Source organism: Castanea sativa, chromosome 3 (genome assembly GCF_040712315.1).
Source record: "Castanea sativa cultivar Marrone di Chiusa Pesio chromosome 3, ASM4071231v1".
NCBI classification, from domain to species: Eukaryota; Viridiplantae; Streptophyta; class Magnoliopsida; order Fagales; family Fagaceae; genus Castanea; species Castanea sativa.
Window position 1 is genome coordinate 23,780,702 of NC_134015.1, and position 12,775 is coordinate 23,793,476.

The 12,775-nt window shown below is 33.6% G+C and overlaps 1 protein-coding gene across 1 annotated transcript; it reads left to right on the plus strand.

Annotated features, from left to right (window-relative positions):
- Window positions 1-3,822: 3,822 nt before the first annotated feature.
- Window positions 3,823-12,271, plus strand: LOC142627982 (microtubule-associated protein 70-1-like). The gene is made up of 11 exons (XM_075801898.1): window positions 3,823-4,466; window positions 4,579-4,664; window positions 6,248-6,313; window positions 6,402-6,572; window positions 6,703-6,873; window positions 6,994-7,149; window positions 7,270-7,416; window positions 7,546-7,617; window positions 7,707-8,249; window positions 8,332-8,519; window positions 11,711-12,271. The coding sequence occupies exons 1-11, from the start codon at window positions 4,208-4,210 to the stop codon at window positions 11,748-11,750; spliced, it is 1,899 nt and encodes a 632-aa protein (XP_075658013.1). The 5' UTR covers window positions 3,823-4,207; the 3' UTR covers window positions 11,751-12,271.
- The last annotated feature ends 504 nt before the right edge of the window (window positions 12,272-12,775 follow it).

A 12,775-nucleotide genomic window follows, 5' to 3' on the forward strand; every position in this document is an offset into this window, starting at 1 on the left:
TTATTTGTGCTTTGGTACTAAAATATACCATATTTTACCATTTACAGGTCTAAATGTGAATGCTCTTAAGGTCTCATATTTTCCACGCATGCAAGAAAGTGACTACACAAAGAGAGTGTGGTAGTCAAACTTGTTTGGTATGAGACCCCATTTTCCATTAGAGTGTATGCAATTACCGCTCACATCAATTCAATGCTAATCCTACTATCCTAGTCTTCCATGCCAACGTCGTCCACACATCCATCTCATCAAAGATTTTGAAGATACGATCAAGACTTCCAATCCAAAAAAAAAAAAAAGTTTATAGATTGAATAAAAAAAAATCTGATTAACACGAAATTTAAATATGTGTTAATTAATACATAAAGAACATGCAATTCAACAGTTAAATTTTCAAAATATATAGACATGTTAATTTTTTAAGTGTGAGTTGTAGCCAAACTTTTTCCTTAATTAATAGACTAAAGACTTACTTGAAATAGACCCAAATCACATACGGTCTTTTTGTAATTATATTTTTAATCAATATAGATATTGGGTTCAAAATTCTATCAACTATTATTTTGGAATATATATTGGGAGAATTGATGAACATCAAAACGTGAAGATTATTTGTAGTGTTTTTGTAAGTATATTTTAACCTTTGATAATTATATTTCAAGTTTTTTAGTTCGTAATGTATTTAACATGAATGGTACTAGAAACACAACAATTTTTATATGGTTTTTAATAGTTTTTTTTTTTAAAAATAAAAAAAGTTATTTTATTTTATTTATAATTGATTAAGTTGATAGATTTTTTTTATTTGTTTTTTTTTAAATCCACCGTTAACATCATTATAATATTCATCATTAACAGTTTCTGACCTCGATGATTGTTAAATATTTTGCAAAAATTGTGTGCTTCTATACTCATGCACCGATTTTATAAAATGAAAGTTGAAGGGATTCGACCTAGACTTCGTCTCATAGGTTGGGTTGTGTCAAAACTGTGAAAGTGGCCATTAGAACATTGATAGGGGCAAAACTATGAAAGTGCCATTAGACCAAAACCAAATGGCTATTGAGTATTTACAATATTTATTAACTCATTGGTAGCATGTTAGATGATAATCAATATTTATATTTTAATCAATAAATGATCCTAATTTGAGGCAAAATTCATAATAAAGATAGGGTACATGTTACTTCTCAAAAAAAGAAAAAGGAAAAAGATAGGGTACATGTTGTCTAAAATAAATAACAAGTTAATATTCGTCTTTTGATATTGTTGGAAGGTGGATCTTAGTTATTTATAAGTTACCTAATTTACCCTGTAATGTTAATTCAAAAGAAAGAAAATGTTTGTCAAATAAAAAAAAAAACCCACCGTCTAAAGTGTGACATTGTAGAATCTAAAGAATCAAAACAGAGTTTTGACTAATAATCAAACTCTAAATTGACTGATTGATGTTATGCCACTGCCACCCCTATAGCTTGCTTGGAGTACCTAAAATTAAAATCCCTCGCAAATGTCAATATCATAGAAAAGAAAAGATAAAAACAGATAGAGAAAGATGCAGAAGAACGAAAATATTGGTTTTGAATTTCAGACAATAAATTTTTTTTTTTGGTGGATAACGTAAAATGGCACCAATTTTACTAGCAAAAATACAAATTATACCTTTTAAATTTGGTCAATAATTATTTTTATTTTTGATATTGTAAGCTCATATTTGTTATTTTACAGTTAATCCTTCTTCTATTCTATTAAAAAAGTTGTTGTTAAAAAGAATTAACAGTGAATATAAATATGAACTTACAAGACAACAATAAAAAATATAATAGTAATTTTTTTGGAGATAGTTTTAATTTATGGTGTTCGCTTCTAATGATAACTCTTTATTTTCAAACTAAAACACCAATCAGTTTTTAATGAATCCTAAATCTTTTATTCAACTATTATAAACTTTATCGGTTGAGTTAATTGACATCCACTAAATAAAATATATAAGCAACGAAAATGACAATTGCGTGAACTTAAATGATAATACTTGTATTTTTACATATTTTTTTTAAAAATATTTTTAATAACTAAGGAGAGTTATGGACAGACAAAAAAAAAGATTAAATGTGACAAACAAAAAATACATACTTACATGACCAAGTAAGAAAAAATTAAATTTACAGGACCAAATCAATTGCTCGATTTTTTTTTTTTTGGAGAAGAATTGCTCAAATTTAAAGAGGGTAAAAGAACAAATGGAAATCAGTTTCGGATTATGCATTACTATTTTGGGCCTGGGCCCAGGAACTGGAAATTAGCTTCGTATTAAAAAAGCGAACAAAATATCTATCAAGCTAACGTACGCCGTGACACACAGTGCGCGCGGCAGTGGCACAGATGGCATTTCTTTAATCTGGAGTGCGCAATACGCATCCGGCCTATTCTAAGACAAAACCTAGTAAACAAAACTAAACAAACAAATACTACTGGTTCTACTACTACTACTAAAATATAAATAAATAAATATAACAATAAAATAATAAGTGGTTGAAGTAAAAGTTGAGGTCCAGTTAAGTAATATAGTATTACTATTTCGAGCTTAATAAGTAAACAGCTTATTCCAGTATATATATATATATATATATTTTTTTTTTGCTGAGAAAAGCTCATTCCAGTAGCTTAATTGTATAATATGAGCAGAGAAAGTTAAAAATTACCTTATTTTAAAAAAATTAAAAATTAGATTATTTGAAAAAAAAATGAATGAAAAAAATCAAAAAACAAAAAATTGTAGCCAAACCTACTTCTAAGGATATGTTTGGATACTATTTGTTGAAAACTGAAAATTTATTACCGAAAATACTGTAGTAAAATAATTTTTAAATATATAAATAGTATTGTGGGACCCAAGTTTATATTAAAATTTGTGCTTTGATGACTTTTATGGGTCCCATAAACAATGCCGTGGGACCCAAAAAACGTAAAATGCAGCACTGAAATAATTTCAGTGCTGCGCAAACGCACACTAATACTACCACTAAAATATAAATAAATATAATAATAATAATAATATAAAGTTCAGGTTAAGCAGAAGTATTACCATTTAGAGCTTAATTTAGCTTTATTGTAATAAAAACAAAGTTTTAGTTCCAAAATTTTAGAGTACATTAAATTTTACATTGACGGCCAATCTATTCTTTTATCATAATTCTCCTTCTTTTCCCTTAGCTTAGAACTCAATTGTGAACAAAATTTAGAGAAATGGTCCACAATAATGACAACACTTTTATAATATTTTTACAACGAATTTTAGATGGTAGACTATATAAGGGTAAATTCTAAGATCACATAAAATGACATGACTTATGTCAAAACTGTTTACGTGCAAGCCTCTGAGCCATAGATAAAATATTATAAGTTCATGTAAAAGTGATAGACAGTCAGACACAATTTAACATATGAGATAATTGTCGCAAAAATTATGACAGTTTATGTGGTACTAAAAACTACTCATAATTATACGCCCAAATTATTCCCAGTCAATACAGAGTCTTCTCCTTAAAAAAAAAAAAAAAAAAAACCTAGTCTTCTACCCTTAATTTGTTTTGAAAATTTTGTGAAAGTGTGATGGACTTAAGCATTACTCCCAAATTTATGACACAAAACAGTAAACACAAAGTGGAGTTTGAGTTTAACTTTACTGTTTGCTAATAATACAGTGACTGATGAGAGAAGCATTCTCTCTCTCTCACTACTACTACTACTACTCTCCCACTGTGCTTAACAGCAAAGCGGCCCCTGCCAATCCTATATATTTTTGTTTAAATTATTCAAATTATATTCAATCTCTCTCTCTCCTCTTTCTCTCACTACTATTACTATCACACTCCTTTAACTTAGCTATAGAGAGAGAAGAGATACAAACAACCAGATTTAAATCACAATCTCTGTAATAGAGAGAGAGAAACAGAAAAAGAAAACACACAAAAAGCAACTACTTCTTCTCTTTCTCTCTCTTAAACCACCATTTTCAAACCCACACTTTCTCTCTCTATATCCATATACCTGTATATCTGTACAATAATATAGAAGAAAAAGAAGAAGAAGATAATAGATTTATATATATATATATATAAATATATATTTTTTGATTTGAAACCCTAGCTTTTGGATCCAAGGTGGTGCATTTGGATGTGAGATAGTAGAATCGGCGAGATCAGCTATGGCGGAGGTGTCGGAAGATGGAGGAGCGCTTTCTCCGGCGGGGGAGACCAGCAATGGCCGTACTTTTCCGGACTGGACTCCGACGGCGATGCAGCCGGCGCCGTTGACGGTGTCGGGATCGTTCAAGGAAGGGAAGAGCTCGTCGAGGAGGAGAACTTCGGTGAGGCCGAGTCTGGACGCGGACGAGTTCATAAACCTTCTTCACGGCTCGGATCCGGTCAAGGTGGAGCTCAATCGGCTCGAGAATGAAGTCCGAGGTGCGAAATGCGGCTCGATCCGCTGCGTTTCGAGCCTGATTTTGCTTGCTCTTATCTCGGTTTGAAATATTGATTCCTTTTCCTTTTCCATCGGTGGTGTTTGGTTGTGCAGATAAGGACCGAGAGTTAGGAGAAGCACAAGCTGAGATCAAGGCCTTGAGGTTCTCCGAACGACTTCGAGAAAAGGCCGTTGAAGAGGTCATTTCCATTTTCTTCTTCTTTAATTCTATTACTTACATTTTATTTTTCATTCATAAAATTGGATAATTCTTTTTTTTTTTTGTGAAAAATAAATTTTTGTATCCTCCAGTAAATTATATATATATAAATTTTGAATGATAAGAAGCACTAATAGGTTTTGGAAGTCCATGGGGGATGGCGGATTTTTTTGTTGTTGGTTCTGTATTTGTATTTTCGGGTTATTCCTTATCATTTGTTAGCAAATGTAGATCACGGAAATTGTATTATTATTTTTGGGTTGGTTCTTTAGCTCTATCGGTACGGTCTTTATATAGCTCATTACTCTATTTACTTGCTATGTCAATGTTAACGGTGTAATTTGTTACAAACTTGATTATGAATTAGTGTGCAACATTTTTATTTGATGCGAGTGAGAAGAACTTGTTGGTTCTGTTGCTGATCTGAGTCCATTTATGTTGTTAGCGGTATAAGTTGCTTCCTAATTATTAATGCAGTCTCGTCACAAGATTAGGATGTCTTTGGAGTTCTGGCATTCTCGCTTCGCTGTCTATAGCATTTAAAAACATTGTTAAAAATGGGAATTTGTTAATTTAGAGGAATCCATAATTACATCTAGAAGTTCCTAGTTTATCGGTGGAGTTCTTGCATTGTTGCTTTGTTGCTTATAACATTTAATTCTTTGTCGAAAATGGAAATTTATTAATTTTAGAGTAATCAATAATTACAATAAAATGTTGTTTTCTGTCATGTATCCTACTGTGTTTTGTTTTGAATATGGGAGTTGTAGCTTTGTTGTCTATGTAACATACGCTGATTTATTTTATTTTTGGTTGTTGACTCTCCAGATGAGGGAGAGTCACGTAAGATGGTTTAGTCATGTTTAGAGGAGAGTGACTAATGCTCTAGTAAGAAAGAGTGAGGTGATTCAAGTTGAGGGAACGAAAAAAGGTAGAGGAAGTCCAAAAAATCACATTAGCATAAGTAATAAAAAAGGACATAGCAATTATGGGAGTAGCAAATAATATGATGATAGATAGAGTAGAATAGAGAAAAATAATAATATGGCCAACCCTAACTAATCCGTTGAGGATCTATAGCCGACCCCAAAATTTTGGGACTAAGGCTTTCTTTGTTGTTGTTGGACATTTTTCTCTAATAGAGAGGCCCAAAATTCAACCAAAATTTTGTTTCTGCCATGTATGGTTGTATACTATTGTAAACTGTTTTCATTGGCAATATCAGCATGTTAGATAATGTTGCCGGCTTTGCTTTTGTACCTTTTGTTGTGTTTGCATTATAGGTTATGGGTCCTTTGTTTTTGTTTTGACATCTCAATTGCTTGTTCATATTCTGGATATAGAATATAGTGAGCTTCAATTGCATTGGATTTTTTTCATGGCAATTGAAGTATTCAAGCTTATTGTCTTCTGGATTTTTTGGACTCTTTTATTTTGACAGATGTGACATATTTGATCAGGATTATTTTATTTCAATGCTTTTTACCTAATGTGTGGAAGTTATATTCTTTTGTTGAAATGGATACTGACTTTGTTTCTCCATGTCTTTTGATCATACTGTAGCTCACTGATGAACTGTCAAAGGTTGAGGGGAAGCTGAAGTTAACAGAATCTCTTTTAGAAAGCAAAGTATCGCTCAAGCCTCTTTCCATTTCTGTTTTGATTTTGATCCTTGTCACAATCTTGTATTTACTATACAAAAAAAAATATTTTGCAGAATCTTGAAATTAAGAAAATCAACGATGAGAAGAAGGCTTCCATGGCAGCTCAATTTGCCGCTGAGGCCACTCTTCGAAGGGTTCATGCTGCTCAGAAGGATGATGATATGCCTCCGATTGAAGCCATTCTCGCACCTCTGGAGGCCGAGCTCAAGCTTGCTAAGCAGGAGGTATGTCCAGAGATCTGAACTGTAATTAAAAAAAAAAAAATTCTTCCTTTTTGTTACCATGAAGGAATGAAATTCTTTAGCATGGATGATTATTAATTCTCTCATTGATAGTTACCTTGATTCCATGCAGATTGCAAAGCTTCAAGATGATAACAAAGCATTAGACCGTCTTACAAAATCAAAAGAAGCAGCTTTACTTGAAGCTGAGAGGACAGTTCAGGTTGCTTTGGCAAAGGCCTCTATGGTGGATGACCTCCAGAATAAAAACCAAGAGTTAATGAAGCAGATTGAAATATGCCAGGTAAATGCAATCTTGCATGATGTTCTTTTTCCCCATGTGTGTTAGATCTAGATATGTGTACTTTCTGCTTATTACATACAATAAGAATGGATTTATATATCTACTGATCATGTGTGTTAGGAAGAAAATAAAATTTTGGACAAAATGCATAGACAAAAGGTTGCAGAGGTTGAGAAGCTTACCCAAACTGTACGAGAGTTGGAAGAGGCCGTTCTTGCTGGTGGTGCAGCTGCAAATGCTGTGAGGGATTATCAGCGGAAAGTTCAGGAGATGAATGTAAATGTCCCTAACATAATTGAATTCTCAATCTTGGAAGTTATTTATATATACTGATAATTTTCCTCTAGTGGAAGGCATTCCTTAAAGTGGCAAGGTTTGAATTCTTTTGTTCCTCAGGAGGAAAGGAAAACTCTTGACCGGGAGCTGGCCCGTGCAAAGGTAACTGCAAACAGAGTGGCTGTAGTTGTTGCAAATGAGTGGAAGGATGCAAATGACAAAGTGATGCCTGTAAAGCAATGGCTTGAAGAGCGGAGATTCTTGCAGGTAAATTTTGACTTTTATTTCTTTCTGGTTTAATACTGTGGTCTTATTGTGTTACTTTCGTTGATAAAAAAAATTTCTATTTGGCTTTTGTGGTTTCCATCTAATTATTTCCAAACTTTGTTGATACAGGGAGAAATGCAGCAACTCCGGGACAAGCTCACTATAGCTGAGCGAACTGCAAAGTCTGAAGCACAGTTGAAAGTAATGATCTGGTTTTATAGTTCACGTTTGGAACAATATTGTATGTTTCTTCTGTATTGAAAGTAAGACTTTTTCTTTTGTTCCTACAGGAAAAATTTCATATACGGCTCAAAGTCCTAGAGGAGAGTTTGAGAGGATCGCCTAGTACTAACACTCGCAGTACGCCAGAGTCACGAAGTATAAGCAATGGGCCTTCTCGTCGTCAGTCACTGGGTGGAGCTGATAACATCTCAAGACTGACCTCCAATGGCTTTATATCCAAGAGAACACCAACCTCTCAATTGAGATCATCTTCTTTGTCCTCTAGCACCAGTGCAGTGTTGAGGCATGCTAAAGGCACTTCAAAATCATTTGATGGTGGAACAAGGTCATTGGACAGGGGTAAGATTCTCTTAAATGGGACAAGTCCTAGTTATTCATACACCCAATCTTGTGAGGCAACAAAGGATGTTGAGACAAATAATACCTGGAAAGGAAGTTCAGATGAAAAGCCAAATGAGTTCCAGACAGTGGATACGGAGGATAATGTCCCAGGGGTTTTGTATGATTTACTGCAAAAAGAGGTTGTAGCTTTGAGGAGAGCTGGCCACGAGAAAGATCAAAGCCTTAAGGACAAGGATGATGCTATTGAGGTCAATTTTCTTCCTAATTGTATTATAATTCTATTTTTAGAACACTTCTAGTTAATATTTTGTTTTGTTTGGTGCTTTTCAGATGTTAGCAAAGAAAGTAGAGACGTTGACCAAAGCAATGGAAGTTGAAGCGAAGAAGATGAGAAGAGAAGTAGCTGCCATGGAAAAGGAGGTAGCAGCCATGCGTGTCGAGAAAGATCATGAGAATAGGGCTAAGAGATATGGCAATGTAAAGGGCCCTGTCAGCAGCACACAGCTGCTTCCCGGAAGGTACTTTGTAATATTTTTTCACCTTAGATCATGTTCTTGGGCTAAATTGGTTGACATTTACTGAATGCATTTCCATGGCTTGCATTTGTTATTTGTGGATTGTTAGAATAGCAGCCAGTATATGACTTGCATGATCTCTCCCCCTAAATCATCTGTGTTTATATCTTGTTTCTTCTTTTATTCTAAATCTTTTGAGTCTTTCTTGTTTTTATTCTCAGGTCAAACTTATTCCAAGTAATATCTGACGTATGTTTTGTTCTTTTAAGTAAATTTTGCCTTAATAGTGATATCTGGGTGATATTTAAGCATATAGTTATGAAGTTCACTACTGTTTCTCATTATCCATTTCAACTTGTTGGCATGTCATACCAAATATTGCCTCAATATATTCAGTTAAATCTCAGCCTAGATTTGTAGTTGGTACTAACATTCACTCCTTGGCAAATATACATGCTTTTTTCTAATTCAAATGAAGGTGCCGAGGCACTATTATTTTTTCTGCCCCCTATTTGGTATTTTAAATCCAATTTTTACTCTCTAATCACATATTGTTCAGTGTTTTAAAATCCACACCGAAACGCCCAGTCCGACTGGGTTAACCATGAACTGGCTTGATTGCCAGATCTTTGGGCTAAGAAAACTGAACAATTCAAATGATGGCTGCAAAACATTTGAACCATCCCTGGCCAACCTTGAAACTGTTGTGGTTGGATTGGGTCTGAAATGTTTGGAAATATAGCAAATGAACATCATGGAGTTTTGAACCTGTGATCTCTCACTGAATACCTTACTGGCTACCATCAGGCCACGTAACTTTGTTGTGTCAGATAAGTAATAACTATTATATTTTTGCATTCAATTCCTCGCTCATGCCTTGCCAAATGGATCCCACCTACATTCATTATTTCCATTTCTGATACTAATCTAGCATTTACTAATAAAACAAAATGAACTTTCATTTTACTTTGATTATAACAAATATATTACTAAATCATTATAATCACTCCCAATGTATTTGTACCAAAGAGTTTGTGTTCATTGCTAAATTTATGTCATTTATGAATTGTGCTTATGAATTTACTTTGAAAATGATCTTGTTTAAGATTGAACTGCTATGTATTTGAAGGATTAATAAACATGATATTTATTTACGCTTTTAATTTTTTTTCTATGTATATTATAAAAGCTGTCAGCATACATTTGAAAATTATTTAAATGTCTTTAGACATATTTGTATTCAATTTTAATTTTTTAGAAAAATTTAATCCATTTGTTTTTATTTTAATAAATTTAATACAAATATATGAAGTTATCACAGTTTGACCTCCAGTTGCACTTTGGTCTGACCACAAGACCTTAAACTTCTCAATTTTCTAGGTTTTTAAACGGTTTGGTTTTTAAAATATTGTTATTGTTTCCATTAAACCTAGACACTAACTTAATATGTAAATGAAAGTACATTAATAATATAAAGATTGGATAAGCTTGACTAACCTCAGAGTCCCATTTAGTGCAGAAAATAAATTGTATTTTAGTTTTTTAATTGAGCCTTTTTTTTTTTTGAAAAGAGTACTTGTGGTTGGCCATTTAAAATTTCATTATTAGGGAGTCCAAAATTTGTCATTAGATTGACTTGATGACAGGTCCTTCAGCCATTAAAGAGTTTCTTTGTCCTCTCTTCCTCTCTCTTGTTTCTTATTCTTTCTTAAGGGCCATAATTATAACCAGTGCAAGGGAATGGCTGTTGGTATTCCATCTACTACTAAACTTTACCTTTGGATAATGGCTCCTTTATGTCTTTTTTTTTTTTTTTGAGTTGTGGCTACTTGATTACCTACATAATTTATGCATATGCTTTGTGGTGATAGGTGGGGTAGGATTAGGTTTATATCTTTTGGTATATTCTCTCTTTGATTCCGTTAGACACCAATTGGTCCAATTTTATAGGGAAAATAAACCTTAGTCATGATAGGTAGCCTTATTAGTACAGCTATCTACATGATGTAATCAATGGTTGGCATGTTCTTGTATCCTCAATGTCTTCTCTGTACATGCTAATGTTTGTAGTTATGGATTCCTTGCATACACATGGACACGATAGCTGATAGGCGCACATAAATGTGGACAGATATGCACACAGGGAGACAGACAGACACAATTCCCTAAAATGAGCGTTCCATTAATTAACAACCTTCTTTTGAGGAACCAAATTGACTTCATATTTTGGGTCACAGAAACACATCCTTGTCATAAATGATATGGGATATCAGCATACTAGTAATTCAGTTTATATTATATAGGAATTCATCAGATTGTAGGATTGTAAATTTTACTTAAAACTTGATGCTGTGGTGTAGTGGTTATTGCGTCAGTAATGGCACTCCAGTCAGACACGGGTGTTTGTAAATTCCATAACAATCCACCTTTTGCATAGTGCCTATAAAGAGCTACTGCTCATGATGGGAGGCAGCCACTACTACCATGGTTTCCTTCAAATTTAAAGCAGCTAAATTTTAAACAATTGCATATATAAAAAAAAAAAAAATTGTAAATTACACTCTTCCTGTAAAAAGCTAAAAGCCTCAATTCTGAAAGAAGATATTTTAAGTTGTTCATTAAATAAGATACCAGTATTGTCACTTGTTAATATGGACACACAAGCTAGCTAATGATTTTAGCTGGAGGCATGTCATGGCTAAATGAGAGGGTAAAAAGAGATTATTATTCTTTAAAAAAATCTTTTTGTTGCATAGTATATAACATTTTCTGATATTAAATAAATTTGTACACTGTGTGATGAATTATTGGGCAGTGCAAAAGCTTTCAAATTGGCGGCCACCTTTCATCCATTTGTTATCTATAGGCAGTGCATAAGTTACAGGTTAGGACTTGGTGGAGGTGGCATCACTTAATCCAAAAATTTAAAAATCTGACCATTTTACCAGTTTGGTATGCCAGCATTGGGCCATCTGTTTTTTTCAAGATGAAGGCTTGATGGCTCAAGAATTCCCCCCTCCCCTCCCAAAAAAATGGAAGACATTGACCATAAATAATAGTTGCAATGCTGATTTTTATTTTTAATTAAAGTATTTGAGTCCTTGTATTTTTGCAGAAATGTGAATAAATAGTTGCTATGCTATTATTGTTTGTACATAAATTATTAAAGTTGTTGAGTCCTTGTATTTGTGCAGAAATGTGGCGCGAGGTGGGTTAACACGCAGTACCCAATGACGAGAAACCCTGCTGCAGCTGCAGTAAATCTGCATAGGCCTTGCTCTCCTTTAAATTTTAATTTTAATTTTTAAATTTCACCTTATTTTGTGATTGATTATATGTAACCGGCATGCCGAGGCATCTACATTCACTGAAATTGGCAAAGACAAGAAAATCCAAAAACAGAGCGGAATCTGAGGAAGAAATCGGTATGCTTCTGACGTAGACTGTTATTCCTCTGCTTAGGGATCAGGAAAAAGCAAAAGGAAGATAATTGACTTTGGGCTAACATTTTGTCAGGTTTTCTTTGAGTGGCCAGTCGTTGTGTGGTTGTATAGGTAGCTTATTGGCTTTTTACTTTGTTCCTTCCATTATCATTTTGCAATTTATATTTGTATTCTGCGGCTAGTGTGATTGTTGTTGGCTCAGGTTTGTTAATATTTTTGTAATCAGATCAAGATCAGATCTTCTATGGTTGTGTTAATTCTTCTATAGTTTCTTGTTGGTTATAAATCTATGGTAGAATGATTACTGTAAAAGTAGTATTTTCATTTTTTTTTTTGATCTTGCTAATGAGATGGAAGGCGAGCTAAAAATCAAAATATGATTGATTTACTCTTACTGGTTCAAAAATCTTGTGACTATCATTGGAGCTGTGTGTTGGAAAGAGAACGCTGAAATTGGAGATTACACCAAAATAATAAGAATAATTGGTCTGCTTCAAACCCATTAGCCAGTTATTGGCTGAGTCGGTGGTCTGTGCTATTGTACTGGGTTCTATATTTTACTGGTTTTGTTCCAACTTAGGACCAAAGCTTCCCTTTTAGGCTTTTAGCCTTTCTGGAATGGGGAGTATGCAAGCATTGCGTGTGGTAATTTTATTTCGTCCAACCCTGAAAAGCAAAAGCTGAAAAGGGGGGAAAAAAAAAGAAAGAAAGAAGAAGCAAAGAAGTATTCGGCATTAAGCTAGGGAGTCAGGATGTATGGAACAGTTAAACAATGCGTGAACTAGCCAACAACGTCAATACCAACCGTCTTGGTAG